The 19769-nt window shown below is 37.4% G+C and overlaps 2 protein-coding genes across 2 annotated transcripts; both read left to right on the forward strand.

The window, feature by feature from the left end:
• Positions 1 to 2016: 2016 nt before the first annotated feature.
• Positions 2017 to 5232, forward strand: LOC132604385 (histidine biosynthesis bifunctional protein hisIE, chloroplastic). The gene is made up of 6 exons (XM_060317877.1): positions 2017 to 2203; positions 3138 to 3383; positions 3477 to 3572; positions 3747 to 3898; positions 4050 to 4256; positions 4893 to 5232. The coding sequence occupies exons 1-5, from the start codon at positions 2018 to 2020 to the stop codon at positions 4246 to 4248; spliced, it is 879 nt and encodes a 292-aa protein (XP_060173860.1). The 5' UTR covers position 2017; the 3' UTR covers positions 4249 to 4256; positions 4893 to 5232.
• Positions 5233 to 6581: 1349 nt separating this feature from the next.
• LOC132604386 (vicilin-like seed storage protein At2g18540) lies at positions 6582 to 18175 on the forward strand. The gene is made up of 11 exons (XM_060317878.1): positions 6582 to 6905; positions 10552 to 10711; positions 11170 to 11265; positions 11746 to 11822; positions 12819 to 12962; positions 13150 to 13217; positions 13304 to 13385; positions 16469 to 16552; positions 16647 to 16727; positions 17193 to 17312; positions 17672 to 18175. The coding sequence occupies exons 1-11, from the start codon at positions 6738 to 6740 to the stop codon at positions 17846 to 17848; spliced, it is 1257 nt and encodes a 418-aa protein (XP_060173861.1). The 5' UTR covers positions 6582 to 6737; the 3' UTR covers positions 17849 to 18175.
• The last annotated feature ends 1594 nt before the right edge of the window (positions 18176 to 19769 follow it).

Genomic DNA, 19769 nt, shown 5'->3' on the forward strand with positions numbered 1-19769 from the left:
CTCAACTACAGATCTTAAGGGCAAGATCGAAGAATGCGGAATCACCAGTCGAGAGCAAACACATGCTCTGATACCATGTCAAGATCAACAAATTGCGAAATTATTTGAAGAAACCGAAGTTGGGTTTGACATAGAGAGAGAGAGAAATATGAACTGCCTTTCTTTTCATTTCATTCAACTAAGTCCACTATACATTCCATAGTCTTTTTATATTGAGGGTAGAAATGTAAAAGGCTAACTAGTCTAACTACTAAAACCAATACATCCAGGTACAACCGGGAAATACAAATAATGTAAAATTGGCCTGGGCCCAATACAAGTAAATGGACCTAAGTAACTCCAACATAATTTTCATACTTTATGCTCTTCACTTATATTTTTTCGTTTCAAGCTCATGAAACCTGGTTGTTCTTGACACTTTTTGCTTTAACAAAAGTGATGAAGACTTCAACCTTTTAGATTATTATCCCGATAGCGTGAGAATACACATTTGACTATTGAAGGAATTCAACAATTCATATATATAACACACATTTTTTTTACCTCAGTTGTATAAGACTTTCTGACATAGGGGATTTTGATCCCCCTTCAAGAGTAGCTACATCGTGTTTAGACCATTGTTTAATGACAAAGACGAATCTAGAATTTTAAGACAAAAAATGTGAAATATCAAGTACCTACATCAATGGGTAGATATTATACTCCAATGTTTAAATTTATGACAATAGGTGTGCCTGAACCTGCTAATTAAATTGAAGTGGTTCCACCCCCCTATGTTTAATTTTAGTGCTAGAGAAGTTTTTTTTTTTTTTAATATACATTTGGGCATAGACAAAGCTTAAATAAAGCTACAAATACCGTGAGGATTCATATAACTAATGCTTGTTTTAGTATTTACACTTCCATAATCATGCAATGTCTTGCTTGTAGTATTGGTTTTGCTAATTCTTCAGTACAATCAATTATTCGATTAATCAAAAAATCAAACTTCTTAAATGGGAAAGTTATACATTTAGCCGCTCACATATTTACAGATGCTAATCAAATATACAAGAAAAATGTACTAACTATTTATAACATATATTTAATATATAAAAAATATATATTTGTCGGCTATAATTTTCTATAATTTTGATGGACGGCTATACAACGTAAAAAAATCCTTTTTATAAAAAAAGGTTCTGGGCTATATACATTAGTCTTTAATTTGAAGCTTTTGTGTGGATTGTCCTTCAAAGTGTCTTTAATTTTTGTCCTTGCTGCTCATTTAATGCAAAATTTATGGATGAAAATACACATTTTTCACTCGGTATAAGTTTATATTTTCATATCATAATATCCCACAAGTTATGTCCCGCTGACTTGAAATACATTATGCCTTCCTCGGCATAAGTTGTGTAACATCCCACAAGTTATGATCCACTCAGCATATGTTCTTTCGGCATGAGTGTTGGTAGGAAATCATTATGCCCTTTCCGACATAAATTATGTAACACGTGTTGAGTTTTTTTTTTACCGTTAGCAACCCTTTTACGGCATAACATGTGGGCTATTTTGATGCAAAATATAAACTTATACCGCACGATAACTTTGTAAGTTTTGATGTCATAGATGTTTTCATCCTCTTATTTGCGACTTAAAGTATTAAAGGATAAAAATTAAAAGGAAATTCGCAAGAATGCCCTTCCTTTGGGGTGGTCTTTAATTTTTGTCCATTAAATTGGTGCTCTTTAATATTTGCCCTTCGCCTAATATCATGACCTTTGGGGTTCGAATCCCTGCTCAGTCAAAAAAAAATTAAGCGGGGGTTTGAACCCGAAACTAAAGGGCTTCTTGCGAAGGACAAAATTTAAAGACCACCAATTTAAGGGACAAAAATTAAAGACCAGTGCTTTTGAAGGGCAATCCGCACAAAAAGTTGTAATGTTGGAGGCCAGCCCAAATATAATGATCCACACAGGCCCAGCCCATTTAGTTTAGCACCCTCAAACACTAGTATTCCTATTCTAATCCAATTATGTCATTTAGCCGTCCGTTCCGTGTTTCCGGTTATAATCAGATCTTAATTATGTCAATTTCATACTCTCCTTTGAAAGTTTTACCTAAAAACTATATTAGCGGCGCTTCGAACTTTAAGCGATATCATAATGTAGTAGTCGCATGTACCAAAAAATCACATGAAGATATCTCTCTCCAATCAAAGGTATGCGTTTGTTTATTTTGATATTCAGTTGATGTAGAAGCTATAAGTTTTTGTTTTTAAGTTTAATATTGTCTATGAATGAATTTGTAGTTTTTTTTTTTATATAATCAATCAGGTATGTACTGTGTATATTTATGGTGGATATTTGTTACATTTCCAGGAAACAAATATGCCAGGGTAGTAAAAATGATAAATTGAGTTCCTGGTTTACGCCATTAGCCATTAGGACGTTAATCGCCACATCATCATAATCGGTTTACGCATTAGCTAAGGAATCAAAATCTAATTTTGACTTAGATAACTAGTCCAATTGATCAGTTTTCCCTTTTTGAACCTAGGTTTAAACTTGTAAATTTAGACTATGAATACTCAAGATTTTATGGTTCAAATTACTACCAAATTTTGTGTATAGTTACAGGACTTGAATTAGCTAGAACATTAGACAACATGTTCTTCTTTAGAGGTTATTAGATATCGACACAGTTAGGTGTCTACTATGTGCACTATGCTAGTATTTTACATGTCTGGAAAAGAAATGCTAGCAAAGTAGAAAAAGATCGATGGGATTTTTTGTCTGTCACTTTGATCTCAAGTGTGTTGTTTTTCTATGTTGCACTTTGCCACTGATGGTTTACTAAGTTACTCGGACTCTCCTAAAATGTTGTCGTGCGTGTTGGATCCTTCAAAAGTAGTGTATTTTTGGAGGTTCTGACATGGGTGCGGCAACACTTTCGAAGAGTCCGATAACTTAGGTGGTTTATTGCTGTACTTCCGATTACGTGCAATGCCTTGCTCTTTGGACTATGCAACACCTTTCCCTGCAAAGCCTAGTTGAAACGTCTTCTATTTATTGTCCTGGAAGGATGAACGATGAATATATTGTATCGGCCTTCCTTGGCCTCTTGTTGTCTCTTGTCTGATAACAGTACTTCAGGTTGATTTCTTACTAGACCGTGTCAAATGGGACGACAAAGGTTTGGCGGTTGCAATAGCCCAAAATGTTGATACAGGAGCGGTTTTAATGCAAGGGTTTGCAAACAGAGAGGCTCTGTCAACAACCATCTCATCACGTAAAGCAACATTTTATAGCCGGTCACGGTCATCTTTATGGACAAAGGGAGAGACCTCCAATAATTTTATCAATGTTTTTGATGTCTTTCTTGATTGTGATCGTGATTCTGTAAGTTTTTAGAATCCCTTTTGATTATCAAATTAGCCTGCCTTTGATTCCATGTGCCTTTTTACTGAAAAGATAATCAAAACTACCTGTCAGATAATATATCTTGGGAAGCCTGATGGCCCAACATGCCACACGGGGTCGGAGACATGTTATTACACACCAGTTGATGAACTCCTGAAAAATCCAGAGGTTTGTCCCATTCTGTGACGTATTTGTTTTAAGTGTTTTTTTGTCATCTTAATATTACCTTCCTCAAAAAGAATTTTTTTTTACTCATCTCATGAATTCAATAAAAAATAGCTCTGCTTCTTCTATTGGAAAATGGTCTATCTGAACCTGCCTAAGATGTAGTAGCTGTGCTAGGTTGAGAAAAACGAGCTGGCTTTGACGACTTTATATGCATTAGAATCTACAATCAACCAAAGGAAGGCAGAAACATCTAGTTCTTCAAATGGAAAACCCTCGTGGACAAAGCGATTGTTGCTTGATGACAAGTTGCTTTGCTCCAAAATTAGGTATCTTGCTTGACGTACTTGATCTTTTCATTGACTAATCTTCAGAAGAATAGCTTCCCCTACTCCCCCATAGCACGTACATATCTGGGTATTTAATTGTCTTGATGGGTATAATAGTTCTCTTCTGAAATTTTTGCTTCGCGACTTGCAGAGAGGAGGCTGACGAGTTATGCCGAACTCTGGAGCAAAACGAGGATGAAGGACGGACCGCCTCAGAGATGGCAGATGTCTTGTATCATGCCATGGTTTTGCTTTCTCTTAGAGGAGTAAAAATCGAGGAAGTTATGCAGGTCCTGAGACAAAGGTTTTCAAAGTCAGGAATTGAAGAAAAGAACAGTCGGAAATCCTAGGACAAATGGTATTGTAGAAACTTCATCCTATTTGACCTGATTGAATTTACCTCAATACAAATGGATTTACCTCTATGAGGTATGCCAAATAGGTTCATCTGGCTTTAACATAATGTCTTCCGCCTTTGGCGGAAATGATACAAGTGCCCCACTTCTGTAACATGTGACTTTGGTTGGGTATAGTTATTTACAGTCTCAAGTAACTAGCTACCTCTTTTCTTTCTTTGTTATGCCTACAAACTCTTTTATTCCCTTTGTATCCATTGTTATAGCCTGTTAGCTCTTGTACATGATTACAACCTCCCTTGACATATTGGTCTGGTTCAGTCTTTTGGTTCCTATTTTGGATTCTTGATTTTCTGTTTCGGTGGGCTTATACATTTTTCCTTGTCCGGACCAATATTTTCATACATTGAAATGCTATATCTGCTTTTCTTTTAAAAAAGCCAATGCCTACAGGACCTCCAAAAGCACTAAGCTGCCTTAAGCTTGGCATTATCTTCTTTACTTCATTTCTTCGATGATCACTTTCCTCGCCTGTGCTGAATAACAAACCTTCCCAAATCTGCTTGCATTTCTGTTGTAGCTCGCAATTCGCTCTCTTCATTCTTATTCAATAACTTGTTTTCAACGTGTTCTCGCAGGGCATACAGTTGTTGAAGGCCTAATTACAGTCGACATAAGTTCTTATGTTTTCTGCAAAAGAGAGTGGAATACTCCAGCTCCAACGTTGTTAAAGTGAAAGTTTATTGTGTGATGATTATGATTAAAGGGGGAGATCTTTGAATTCTCCATGTCAATACAGACTAGACCTTATTGATGTACTTTTGCTAAACTATGGGAACATATATGAACAACATTCTAGTCGTCAGTACAGACAGGAATTGGGATCATCCATTGTTAATTTCTCTCCCTCGTTCTTTTTCACCCTTCTCTTGAGTGTGTGTTAATCTCTCATGATAATAAAAGTTTTGATTCTCATCATTTTTCAAGCTGGATCTGACACAAATGGTCTTCCTATTGTTCAATTCTCTTTATTTTTGCCATGAGGATTGTTGTAAGAGCTTGCTAGTTTCATGATGATTCCTCGCAATATAATATGAGATGACTTTAAATGTCATAGCATGGTCAATGATGATTCATATAGCCGATTTTTACTTGCTTGGAGTGGAAGCATAGTTGTTCATCAACTTTTGAAGAAGTGACAAACTTCTAAATACTAGCCATTTGGTGTAGATAACGTTTGTGGAATCCTGCAGTCCATTACCAAGTAAAATTTCGGTAGATTGAAATATGAATTGTTGATTGATTCAACTTATTTTAATCCGTTCATTTAATATCCCTTAATTATGGCCTAAACAACCTAATCCGAATTGCTTAACCAAAATAGACCCACTTAAATGCAACAGTTTTTGAGTTTCACAAGACCAACTTTTTCTCATTTGTTTTGGCCTAATATTATGGAATGGTTAACACTCTGATGTTATTAGTCAAAGTAATAAGTAAGATTATTTTCAGTTTTTAAATACTTTTGGTTTGACATAAATTTTTATTATTTTACCTTTAATTTTGTTTTTATATATTTCTCAAAAACGTTTTCAGAATAAAATTTCTAATTTGCCTCTTCACTTTGTATCGATCGTTCTTCCTTTTTGTTGTAAATTTTCTTTTTTAATGAAAGAACAACTTATCAATATCTTTTGTCAAATGCATCAATTGTTTATTATTAATTCAATTCTTTTATTCAAATAACCAGTTACTTATTTATAAACTTTATTGTTAACACTTAGAAAAATATTTTTCAATACTCTTATTGGCTATTCTTTTCGTCTCAAAATAAGTGTCATCTTAACAAAAAAAAAAAAAAAAAAAATCCCCAAACAACTGCAACCGTAGAACAAAGGTCCTTGGACACGTAATGGATCTTGAAGTACTATTTCTGCATCTCCCTAACCAGATCCGTCTATATTAGGATTACTCGTTAATGGTTGATCAAATTTGATAAATTCGCACTCGGAAACAAAAAGTTTTGGTCTTGGAGGGACAATATCAACCATTTGACATTCAAGATGAAAATTGACAAGTGTTTCCAATCATGCCTCTCGCATTAAAAAAACAGTCATCTTTAATAGTGTTCAAATCTAAAAACAACATCCGGTAGTTTAGTAAACTCACATGGTATTTATTTTAAGGTGATATTTATTTTGAGACGGAGAAAGTGTTTATTTATAAAATTAATTAATTTCAAACACTTGAAAATATTTCTCTACTATTCAATACTTCTAACTTTATTAGCTATTCACAATGAGGTAAAACCCAATCACACTCTAACTAGAATTTACCTTAAAAACCAACAAGTATAAAAAACCTTTTCATCTCCTAACAAACAAACCCCATTGACGACCAAAGAACACAATCAGAAAAAAAAGCAAAATTGAGATACATAGATAGATCTAATTAAGTTGAATTGAATTATAAGTGTTGTAATAATGTCAGGTGTATCATTACAGTGTGGTGATTGCGGAACACTCTTCAAATCTGTAGAAGAAGCACAAGAACATGCTGAAGTTACTTCACATACTAATTTCTCTGAATCAACTGAAGCTGTTCTTAACCTTGTTTGTACTGCTTGTGGCAAGCCTTGTCGCTCCAAAACGGTAAAAGATATTGCCCCTTTTATTGATTAATTGTAGCTAAGAATTGGGTTTTAATGATTTGTGTAGACAATTGTTGGATCATATCTAGTTTGAGATTGAGTAGTGGTAACTTTTATTGCCCTTTTGTTGATTGTCTGTGGGGTAGGGTGGTGTGGGGTGGGGAGGGGATGGGGTTGGGGGAGGTAGGTGGTGTGGGGAGTGGTGGGGTGGGGGGGATGGGTTGGGGTGTTGTGGGGTGTGGGTGTGGGTGTGGTGGTTGGTTGGGTGGTAGGGGTGGTGGGGATCCAAGATTTGAACTTTATGGGTATGGGATGCTTCTGAAACCATTGATTATTTGAGTTATAGAGTTTTAATGATTTGTATAGATAATTGTTGGATCATATCTAGTTTGAGAGTGAGTAGTGGTAACTTTTATTGCCCTTTTATTCCCCTTTTGTTGATTATATGTGGGGTAGGGTGGTGTGGGGTGAAGGTGGGGTCGGTTGGGGAGTAGGTGGTGGGGGTGAGTTGGGGAGAAAGGGATGTGGGGTGTGGTGGGGTATGGGAGTGGTGAGTGGTTGGTGGTGGGGGTGGTGGATGTGGTTGGGTGTGGGGGTCCAAGATTTGAACTTTATGGGTTTGGGATGTCACTGAAGCCATTGATTGTTTGAGTTATTACAGGGTTTTTAATGATTTGTATAGACAATTGATGGATCCATTATCTAGCCTGAGATTGAGTAGTTGTTGTAGGTGTGCAGTAGCCAAAGGAGGATTCAAGTTTTAAACTTTATGGGTTTCTGAAAACTACTGATTATTTGAGTTAATGGGTTCGGAATTTAATATTTGTAAGTAGATTTTTCACACATACTAGGGTTTTAATGATTTGTGTTGTCAATTGGTGGATCCTTGTCTAGTTTGAGATTTGAGGAGTAGTTGTAGGTGTGAAGTACAAGAACATGCTGAGGTTACTTCCCATACCAACTTCTCTAAATCAACCGAAGCTGTTCTTAGGCCTCATTTGTTTTCATTAAGATTAAGACGTCTGAATCTGAATGCACATCTGAATGATTAAGATGTCTCTAGGTCTGAACACTGAATGATTAAGACTGTTTGTTTTTCAATATCTGAATGTGCATAATGTATTTATTTAAACATAATAAATATACAATTCAAATTAAAAAAGTAACTAAATAGTAGAAAATAAATATAAATTTAATAAAATAAAATATTATTTGATAAAAAAAAATGGAACATTTATGTTCACTAGTGATGGTGGAGATATTTTGTAGTCGTGGTGGGTGGGGGTGAAGGGGTGAGTGGGTGATAGGTGGTTGGGGTGAGGTGTGGGAGGTAGTGTGGTGGAGTTGGAGTAGAGGGTGGGTGGGTGGTGGGGTGGGGTGGGATTGAGGTGGATGGGTGGGGTTGGAGTGGAGAGTGGGTGGAGGGTTGGGGTTGTGGTTGGAGCTGGTGATAAAAAAGTTCCATACAAAAATACCTCTTAATGATATTAAGACTTGTTCAAGATCTTAATGATTAAGACCTATTCAGACCCAATAAGTGCTTATATCTTAATGCAAACAAATGCACTTAATGGCTTAAGGTCTGAACCATTCAGATTCAGACCTCCAATAAGTGCAAACAAATGAGGTCTTAGCCTCCTTTGCACTGCTTGTGGCAAGCCTTGTCGCTCCAAAAGAGTATAAAAATTGCCTCTTTTTATTGATTAATTGTAGCTAAGAATAGGGTTTTAATGATTGGTAGATAATTGATGGATCCTATTTTGTTTGATATTGAGAGTGGTAACTTTGATTGCCCTTTTATTCCCCTTTTATTGATTATCTGTGGGGTAGGGTGGTGTTGGGTGGGGTTGAAGGGGGTGGTGTGGTGTGTGGTGTGTGGTTGGGTGGTGTGCGGTGAGTGGTGAGTGGTGAGTGGTGGGTGGTTGGGTGTGGGGACCCAAGATTTAAACTTTATGGGTTTGAGATGTCACTGAAACCATTGATCATTTGAGTTATAGGGATTTAATGACTTTTGTAGCTAATTACTAGATCCTATCTAGTTTCAGATTGAAGAGTAGTCGTTATATGTATGAACTATGAAGTACCTAGAAGTGAATCCAAGATTTGGACTTTATGGGTTTCCGGAAACTACTGACGATTTGACTTATTGGGTGTCGAAATATAACTTTTTTTGGCCCTCTTGTTCCACTTTTATTGATAATCTGTAGCTAAGAATAGGATTTTAATGATTGGTACAGATAATGGATCCTATCTAGTTTGAGATTGAGGGGGTAGTCCAAGATTTGAACTTTATGGTTTTCAGGAACGATTTAAGTTATTGGGTTTGAAATTTAATATATGTAAATAGTTTTTTTAACACATGTACAGGGTTTGAACTAAAGCTAATGGTTTTGGGGGCCTTGTGCTCCAAGACCAAAACGGTAAATCTTTTGCCCTTTTATTGATTATTTGTAGCTACGAATCGGGTTTTAATGATTTGTATAGACAATTGCTGGATCCTTATCTAGTTTGAGATTGAGTAGTAGTTGTAGGTGTTAAGTACCTGGAGGTGGATCCAAAATGTGAACTTTATGGGTTCGGGATGTCTCTGAAGCTACGATTGAGTTATAGGGTTTTAATGATTTATATAGCCAATTGCTGGATCCTATCTAGTTTAGGATTGAGGAGTTGTTGTAGGTGTGAAGTACCCACAGGCTGTCAAAGATTTGAACTTCACGAGGATTTGAGTTATTGGGTTTGAAATTTAATATTTATGAATATATTTTTTTAACACATATACGGGGTTGCACCAAAACTAATGTGTTGGAGAACATCATACAATTGATAATACTGTCCGAAAACATAGGAGTAGTAGTACTTGCTAAAGTTAAAGGTTTTATCCCTCTCGACACGTGAAAGCTAAAAATAGTCTACTAGATAAGCCAAGTAAAGCAGTGCTACCGAACTCATATCTTACCTTGTACATTCGCCCCTGGAATTACCACTCCGCACATTAGTCTGTTGTGTCAGAGTGTGTGTGTGTGTGTGTATACTCAAATAAATATTTGTATATGGTTCCGGTCAAAAGGTAGTGAGTGTTAGTTCAGTACCAGTTTCTCGGAAAGGCAGTGAGTGTTAGCTATGGTAGGATTGGATATACCCATGGCACCCAGGGCTTTGATTCAATTATAAAAGGTAGTACCAGAGGCGGATTCACAAATTGAATATTATGGGTTCGAGTTTGGAATTTTATCACAACCCATTTGATATATGTAATTGTTTAGTAAACTTTTAACACATACAGGGTGTGAGCCAAGGTAAGCTGCTTTGGTTTAACCCGCAATTGAGCACTACGTCTTCCGTAATACGACATCAGTGAATCAAGGCTGGTAGTTAAATGAGAAAGATAAAGGGGCAGATTCTTAATCCACCAAGTTTTGAAGCTGAAAACAGTGGAGTTCACATTTATAAAAAAGAAAAGAATAAAAGGTTAGATCCACCCAGGGCTTAGTGTAGTATATTATATTGTGAATTTGGGTGGAGATAATTTTGTAAAAACTTCTGATTGGAATATGAATAGTTTAGTTCTGCTGTAATGATGATTTAACTGTTGATGTAGCTCGACAATGCAGCTTTTTGTGAATTTGGGATGTTTTTGATTTATGAAGGAGAGTGATTTGCACACCAAGAGAACTGGCCACACAGAATTTACAGACAAGACAGCAGAGGCAGTGAAGCCAATCAGCTTGGAGGTACCAAAGGCAAAAGCCGATGAGGACGTAGACATGGCAGAGGGTGGTGATGACAGTGGTACTGGCCAACATGAAGGTAGTAGTTAGTTCATTGTGGTTGCAGATTTTGGTCTTTTAAATTACAATTTAGTAGTTATTAGATAAATTCATTTATTACTTACGATTTGCTAATTGGTTCTTTTATCAGTAGCTTTATCTTATGAGCTTGTTTAGAGGGAGAAAACGCCTTGGACTTTGAGAACCAACGGGGATAGGAGTACCATGAACATTTGGGAGTAATTACAATATCTAGACAAGTTGGGATGGAGGGGTGTTTTTATTTTTTTAATGCTTTAATTCATCAAGCAAGCTCTTTATGTAGATCTAGAATTTGCAAATATAAGGTGCTTATCATCCAACTCTAATAGGGAAGAACTATGAAACCCATAGATTGCAGCTAATATTTGGTCAAATGAGGCGGAAATATTTGAGCAGTTCTTTATTTTTATTGCGTATGCGTGGATATATCGGTACTAATATACCTTTTCTTGCTAGAAATGGTTGTTCCTGAAGTTGACCAAAACCTGCTATCGGAACTCGAGACAATGGGATTTCCCAAAGCTAGGGCTATCCGCGCACTCCACTTTTCTGGTGAGTACTTTTGTAGATGAGCATCTTCATTGTTATGATTGTCCCTAAATCTATGGGAGACGAGAAAAAGTCACATATCCAAAAAACAAATCCATGTATGATGCATTCAGGTGACTGATGTAATGCCCTTTTTTTTTTTTTTAATCAAGACTCTTGAATACAAATAGAAAGACAGCTCCCAAACAGTCCATTCTCATCCAAACCCAACTACTCTTACTATTTTGTAGTACTGGACTGAGCCGAGAAAGCGTAGCCTGTTAATACCCAAGAAGGGGGTTGGGGGAGGGAGTTGAATGCCCTCCAGTAGCTAACTTTTTCAAACATTTCCTCTTTTACTTTAACCAATCTAGTATGATGTCAATCTCCCAATTCTGTATGTTTACTGTTGACCACCTTGTTGTCTGTGCGAGGTTCTTCTTTGTTTCATCTATAAAACTTTTAAGGCATCTAATTGTCCATGCCTGTGAATTTTGGATACAGGCAATGCCAGCTTGGAGGCTGCTGTAAATTGGGTTGTAGAGCATGAAAGTGACCCAGACATTGATGAAACACCAATGGTATGGAAATTTCATATTCCTGCACTTAATTGCTTAGTTCACTATCTAATTCTATGCTGTGGTTACTGTTTCCATATGAGATTCATAAAGATGTTTTTATGTGGCATTTATGATCTATTAACAGGAAGTTGTACTCAGTTTTCCAAAAAAAAAAAAAACAAAAAAAAAAAAACAAAAAAAAAAGGGAAGTTGTACTCAGTTATATCAATTTTGTGGTTGTGTGCATGGTTGAACCTGTTAAAAGAGACCTTAGGGCTTGTTTGGTTGGAAACAACTTATCCCGGGATTAGTTATCCTGATTTTTTTTTTCCAACCAAACGTGGGATAAGGCGGTACTAATTTTTATCCCAGGACTATTTTTCTCTATCCATCATACCAAATGAGCCCTTAGTTCTTAGCATTATAAGGGCATGATACCAGTTAGGACGGTACAGCTAGAAGGATGGTCCAATCCATACTCAACCAGGCCTAGGAAAAATTAAAAGAGTAGTTTGCACGTTACTGATTATAAGGAAACACCACAGAAGTTACACCAAAAGGTAACACTTAAGCCCCAAAATATCTCTTATTCCCTTTCTCTAGTAAGTTTCCGAGCTTTCTAAATAGCCACTAGGATTTTTTGGTAAATTAAATGTGCCTTATTCTTAATTGATAACCATGGTACCCAGGCCTCTTGCTACCTCCCAACAACGCATGTACCTGGTAACTATGCTCACCAAGGCTTGGACAATTGGGAGGAAATCATGTAGTGTTTTTGCCTCCACTTGGATTTGAACCTGAGACCTCATGGCTACTCAACCTACTTCATTGACCATTAGGCACACTCTTGGGTGCAGATAAAGTTTGCCTTATATTGTGAGAAGGCCAATGCTTTTCTTGGTGGTCCAGGAAGAAATGTTTTTTTGTATCTTTGCTGGAACCTATAAGCATTTCTACAGAAGAATCTCTTAAGCATTACCTGCTTCAATAATGCTATGATTATTAAAATTTATCTAGGTACCTGCCAGTTCGAAGAAAGCTGAGGCTCCAAAGCCTTCTCTTACTCCAGAGGAAATAAAGATGAAACAACAAGAGTTGAAGGAGCGTGCTCGTAAAAAGAAAGAAGAGGAAGAGAGACAAAGGGAAAGAGAGAGAGAAAAGGTAACTCTTGATTTAGATTGTGACGTTAGTTTGTATTCATGGAAGTCAATTGAATATTATTGTTGAGTTATGTTCTGAAACCGGAGATGGTTGATTGGTTGCATTGTTAGTTAATTGTGTTTTATTTCTTGACTTGTAATCAGTATAGTTGAATATGTTAATAAAATCGTTTTGCCTTCTGCTTCAGGAAAGAATTAGAATTGGTAAGGAACTGCTGGAAGCAAAACGGATTGAGGAAGATAATGAAAGAAAACGGTACGCCTTGAACTTTGCTACTCTTTCAGTTTTCACTCTCAGCGATTTCTGCTCATATAATTGAATTTTTTCACTATGCTGTATAGTATAATAGCATTGCGTAAAGCCGAAAAAGAGGAAGAAGCACGAGCTAGGGAGAGAATTCGTCAGAAGCTGGAAGAAGATAAGGTCAGAAACTCCAACCTATCATGAAATTTATTCAGCCCTTCTATATCTAGATTGCTTGATGGAACTTGTCAATTTATTAATGTATAAAACACGTCTTTGCAATATATATGATTCACTTAAAAACAGTATTTGGTACTATCTATCTTGCCACCTACTCTTTGTTGGGCAGCCTAGAGCATGGATAATTGCAGTCAGATGGTTTGAGCAACTTACAAACCTATAATAAGAAATAATTTATTTTCCTATTATATTATAAGGACGAGGAGGTAAAAAGGCGCTTTTGGGAGGACTTGGACGAAGTTGTGGTAAGTATACTGCCTACTGAGAAGTTATACATAGGAGGAGATTTCAATGGACACATTGGGTCTGTTTCGAGGGGTTATGATGAGGTGCATGGAGGATTTGGCTTCGGGGACAGGAATGGTGGAGTCTCACTCTTGGATTTCGCAAAAGCTTTTGGATTGGTGGTAGCCAACTCGAGTTTTCCGAAGAAGGCGCACTTGGTAACCTTCCGTAGCTCAGAGGCTGCGACGCAAATAGACTTTCTGCTTCTTAGAAAAGATGATAAAGGCCTCTGTAAGGACTGCAAGTTTATACCGAGTGAGAATCTTACGACGCAACATAAGCTATTGGTGATGGATTTGGAGATAAGAAAGAAAAAGAAGAAGAGGGTCGTGGATGACCAACCGAGGATTAAGTGGGGAAGTTTGACTCCGTCTAGTGCCCTAGAGATGGGGGAGAAGTTGATGGCTATGGGAGCGTGGGATAGCAGGGGGGATGCGAGCAGTATGTGGGATAGGACGGCCAGTTGCATTAGGGAAGCAGCGAGAGAGATATTGGGGGTCTTACGAGGCGGCCGTGGTATGCACCGAGGGGATTGGTGGTGGAATGGAGAAGTCCAAGGAAGGTAGAAGCAAAGAAGCAGGCATATGTGAAGTTGGTAGATAGCAAGGATGATAAGAGAAGCGGAAGAACAGGGAAAAGTATAAAATGGCGAGAAAGGAGGCGAAGTTGGCAGTTTCGGCGGCTAAAACGACTGCCTTTGAACGCCTGTATGCAGAACTAGAGGACAGAGGTGGGGATAAGAAGCTATTCAAGCTCGCCAAAGCGAGAGAGAGGAAGACACACGACTTGGATCAAGTGAAGTGCATCAAGGACGAGGATGGCCAAGTGTTGGTACATGAATCTCGCATTAGACAGAGATGACAGTTATGTTTTCATGAACTCTTGAACGAAGGAGGGGACATTCAAAGCTGCAACAACTATAGAGGTATCAAGCTGCTAAGTCACACTATGAAAGTGTGGGAAAGGGTGGTGGAAATGAGGGTGAGGAAAGGTGTGTCTATTTCAGAGAACCAGTTTGGATTCATGTCGGTGCGCTCGACTACAGAAGTCATTCATATTGTAAGGAGATTGGTGGAGTAGTATAGGGAGCGGAAGAGGGACTTGCACATAGTATTCATTGATCTAGAAAAGGCCTACGACAAAGTGCCAAGAGAGGTCCTATGGAGATGCTTGGAGGCTAAAGGTGTACCTGTGGTGTACATTAGAGCGATAAAGGACATGTATGATGGAGCTAAGACCAAGGTAAGGACGGCAGGAGGAGACTCAGAGCACTTTCCTGTTATGATGGGGTTGCATCAGGGATCAACTCTTAGCCCGTTTCTATTCGCCCTAGTGATGGATGAATTGACGCGACAAATACAAGGGGAGGTGTCTTGGTATATGTTGTTCGCGGATGACATAGTCCTGATTGACGAGACTCGCAACGGAGTTAACGATAAGCTGGAGGGCTGGAGATAGACGTTGGAGTCTAAAGGATTTAGATTGAGTAGGACCAAGACAGAATACTTGGAGTGCAAGTTCAGTGGCCTACCGCGTGAGGCTGACGAGGAAGTGAGGCTTGGTACCTAGGCCATTCAGAAGAAAGGAAGTTTCAAGTATCTTGGGTCTATTATACAGGGGAGATGGGAATATCGACTACGATGTTTCACATCGTATTAGTGCAGGGTGGATGAAATGGAGAGTGCTGTGTGATAAGAAAGTGCCACCAAAACTTAAAGGCAAGTTCTACAAAGGGGTGGTTAGACCGACCTTACTGTACGGGACGGAGTGTTGGTCAGCCAAGAAATGTCACGTTCAGAAGATGAAAGTCGCGGAAATGCGAATGCTACCGTGGATGTGTGGGCACACTAGGAGGGATAGAATTAGAAATGAAGATATTCGAGACAACGTGGGAGTGGCATCAGTGGAAGACAAGATGTGTGAAGCGAGGCTGAGATGGTTTGAGCATGTGAAGAGGAGAGACACAGATGCCCCAGTGCGGAAGTGTGAGAGATTGGCTATGGACGGTTTTAGGAGAGGCAAAGGGAGGCCGAAGAAGTATTGGGGAGAGGTGATTAGACAGGATATGACACAGTTTCAGCTCACCGAGGACATGACCTTAGATAGGAAGTTGTGGAGGACTCAAATTAGGATAGAAGGCTAGGTGGCTAATCCTTTCACCGTATTAGTTGTAGTTTTACTCATTTGTTTATTGCCATTTGATTTTTGCATTGGATTGCTGCTTATATTTGTTGGGCTGTTAGTTATCTATAGTAGTTAATGCTCCTTTCTTTCCCGAACTGTTCTACCATGACTTTCTCGCTTTTGTTATTCCTTGCTTTCTTATTGTTTTCGATATGCTTGGTCCTATCTAACCTTTTGTCTTGTTTTTCCTGTCTTGTTCTCCTCTCTTGAGCCAAGGTTCTTTCGAAAACAGCCGCTCTACCTTTTAAGGTGGGGATTAGGTCTGCGTACACTCTACCCTCCTCAGACCTCACATGGTGGGATTATACTGGGTTTTTTTTTGTTGTTGTATTATAAGGCACTAGACTCGAAAATTCCAGAATATGCACGTACATAATGCATAACGAAAAGTTGCTTTCAGTGGTCGACGTTCATCAATATCACTAATTCAAATGATTTTTAAATTCCTGGACCAAATTATAACTCATGATCTGGATCACTTGAGTGCACTCCTCACAACATAATTACGTACTGCTACGTTTGTCATGCTGAAACAACTGTGTTTACTTTCACAGGCAGAAAGAAGAAGGAAGCTCGGTTTGCCAGCAGAAGATCCTGCTTCCCCCAAACCTTCTACACCTGTTGTGGAGGAGAAAAAGGTGTTTATTTATTTATTTAACAAATCTGCTTGTAGTTTTTTTCCATTTGGACATGTCTTGTTTGACTCAAACTTTTTCGAGTGTTCCTTGGTAGAGCTCATTTTTGCCTGTCAGACCAGCTACAAAGGCAGAGAAGATGAGGGAGTGCCTGCGAACTCTTAAACAGACTCACAAGGTAATCATTCAGTTGTGTTTTGGATCCCTAGACTATTTTCTTCCAGGTTTGGGCTTTGGAACTGAGAGGTGGTTCAAGGTGCACCAGCTAGTTACCTTTATTTAAAAACAAAGTGAAACTTACTTGTTCTTCCACCCTTAGTTCCCAAACTCAAAAAAGTAGAAGTCAAAAGGACATCAGTCATAATTACCCACTCAGGTTAAATTATTATTTTTCATCTAGGCATAAATAATGAATTTTGAAATACAAGGATAGATTGAATGTTTCTTTTGTCTTTCTTTCTTTAGTGTATTACATTAGGAAGCTTTTTCTTTTGAAAACTGATCAACAAATACTCCCTAGGAACTGAGTAGCCTACGATTGACATTCTACATTCCTTTGGTGGGTTTTAGATATGAATGAGATGTCATTCTAACTTCATTGTTGGTGAGCTGATTTTTTGTTCATTTTTCCCTTACGCTTCAGGATGATGAGGCCAAAGTCAAGACAGCCTTCAACACGCTGCTAACTTATGCAAAGAATGTCGCTACAAATCCCAATGAGGAGAAATTTCGCAAGATTAGACTTAGTAATGCTGCTTTTCAGGTGAAGTGTCATTAAGATATTGGTTATGCTTCTATTTTTGTTCTTTAGTTACTTCTGAATTGACTCCATCACTTCTTGAAATTTTATAAGTCAAAGCTCTTTTGATCCTTGCTTTTATAACCTTGTTAGTTGGTTACCTTCATTCAATTTCTGAAAATAGGGGGTGGGTTGTGGTTTATGTACTTGCTTATTTGCTTAATTGATTATTATTGCTAGCCAACATGGAGGATGATTTAGGAACCTCACCTCCAATTCTTTGTGCCTAGACTATCCCAATCCCAATTTCTTTTTCTTCCCTAGTTGTCAAGTAGATTCATAAACTCAGAGAACTAACACGCCCACCTCTTTTGACATTACAGGATAGAATTGGCAAGCTCCAAGGAGGCATTGAGTTTCTTGAGCACTGTGGATTTGAGAAAATTGAAGGGGGTGAATTCTTGTACCTGCCAAGAGAGAAGGTGGACATTGCAGTACTTAATACTGCTGGAACTGAGTTGAACAATGCAATTAAGAATCCCTTCTTTGGAGTCCTCTAATCTTTAGTTTAGGCCAATAGTGAAGGATGTTTGGTCCAACTTTTACCCCTTGTTGATTGAAGGTACCTTAGTGTTATATAAACTGAAACACTGTAAAAGCCGCTAAGGTTGATATATGGATGTTCCTTTTTGAACCATTTTTTTTTTAATCTACGAGTTAAATGATCGTGATCATTTTGAAACTTGATGTGCTTATTTGCATGACTAAGATAACAATGGAAAGTATGTATGATGAATATCAGGCTAATGGTTGGATGTATTTCCTTTGTTTTTGGAACTAAAGCTATAAAAGAGTAACAGAGGGTAGGAAGAACTTTCTCCGTTTCACTTTGTTTGACACTATTTCTTTATCAGTTTATTAAAGAATTGGCACATTTATATACTTATATCTTAAGGAGAAGATTTTACCGTCATAGAAATGTTACATGTTTAAGATTTTAGTTTTAGAAGTCTTTCTTTTATTTTTAAACTTCTGGGCGAGTCAAATTATGACAAACAAATTTGAGAGGAATTAATTTCAATTGTTCATGTTTAATATAAATTCCAATATCAAAGTGGTAATAGTAACTAGTTCTAATGTTAAAATTCGATTGTTAAGTCAATGGGAGGCTAATCAATGACTTTTTATTTTTCCTTAAAAAGGAAAAGAACATCCTTATGAATTATTACGACTTAAAACTTGAAGAATAGTTTACAAGCTATACTACTGCTTTGAAAATACACAAGTTTTTACTTTTAATCTTTTTTAATTGTTTCATGTTTACATTTCTCTTAACGTACTTACTGATTCACCAACTAATTTTTCAAAATTGTCCAAACTTTACAGTTCCTACTTTCTTCAATTCAAACTTGTACAAGTTAATGCGCACGTTCATAGTCTTAACTTATTCTAACATATTAATTCCCAATCTCTCGATTAATGTCTGAATAAACTCCAAACAATCAGATGGTACGATAACACACGTTCCCAATTTCTCGATTAATGTTTAAACAAACTCCAACAATAATCAGATGGTACGATAACAAATGTTTGACTGCTACCCGTCACATAACGTCTGCCTCGATAACAAATAATGCGAAAATTTGATCGGTGTACATTATAAGCACATCTTCCTAGCTAAAATGCCATTTTGTCTCTTGCCCAAGGGCGGATTTAGAGGTATCCGAGGGTGTTCACCCGAACACCCTCAAATTATTGTGTATATGTAGGGTAATTTTTTTGTGTTTATATACATATATTAACTTTTGAACAACCTGAATAAATGCAAATAGTTAGCTTAAGTGGTCTAGGGTGTTCAAAATAATCTCTAGCATTCTAGGTTTGATCCCCATCAACAACATTATTTTTTATATTTAGCTTTTATTATTTTTTTCGAACCCTCTGAGTGAAAATCCTGAATCCGCCACTGCTCTTGCCCTTAACGAGAATAAACCGACTTACTTGATCAATCACCTATTCATTTTCTCATTCTTTTGTACCAATAGTGGTCCAATTGAACCTTCAAAATTAAAATTTGTCAATAAAAGTATTCACAGTCTTAATTTATTTAACCTATTAATTTCGAACCAACTTCCAAACACATTCCAAAGTTGTCAACAATTAGATGCTTTCTTTCTTTTGGTTGGTAAAATAATACTCCTTACATCCCAATTTAAATGTTTTAGTTTGACTAGACACGGAATTTAAAGAGAATAATTTTTAAATCTTACAACAATAATAACATACCTAGTGTAATCGCACAAGTGGATTCTAGGGAGGGGTTGTGTGTATGCAGTCTCACCCCTACCTTGTGAGTGTAGAGCGGTTGTTTCTGATAGACCATAAGCTCAAGCAACACATATAAAAAACAGTATAAAAAGAAATGCATAGTGTGGATGCCAAGTAGAAAATATTGAAGAAAAGAACAGTAGCAACAATAAT

Source organism: Lycium barbarum, chromosome 7 (assembly GCF_019175385.1).
Source record: "Lycium barbarum isolate Lr01 chromosome 7, ASM1917538v2, whole genome shotgun sequence".
Classification (NCBI taxonomy): Eukaryota; Viridiplantae; Streptophyta; class Magnoliopsida; order Solanales; family Solanaceae; genus Lycium; species Lycium barbarum.

Excerpts from the sequence above, each read along its gene's own strand:
- LOC132604386 (XM_060317878.1), top strand. The coding sequence starts at position 6,738 with ATGTCAGGTGTATCATTACAGTGTGGTGATTGCGGAACACTCTTCAAA. Across the intron at positions 12,963-13,149 it reads GGGAAAGAGAGAGAGAAAAG|GAAAGAATTAGAATTGGTAA; the intron begins GTAACTCTTGAT and ends CTTCTGCTTCAG. Across the intron at positions 16,728-17,192 it reads CTCTTAAACAGACTCACAAG|GATGATGAGGCCAAAGTCAA; the intron begins GTAATCATTCAG and ends CTTACGCTTCAG.
- LOC132604385 (XM_060317877.1), top strand. The coding sequence starts at position 2,018 with ATGTCATTTAGCCGTCCGTTCCGTGTTTCCGGTTATAATCAGATCTTA. Across the intron at positions 3,573-3,746 it reads AACTCCTGAAAAATCCAGAG|GTTGAGAAAAACGAGCTGGC; the intron begins GTTTGTCCCATT and ends TAGCTGTGCTAG. Across the intron at positions 3,899-4,049 it reads TTGCTTTGCTCCAAAATTAG|AGAGGAGGCTGACGAGTTAT; the intron begins GTATCTTGCTTG and ends CGCGACTTGCAG.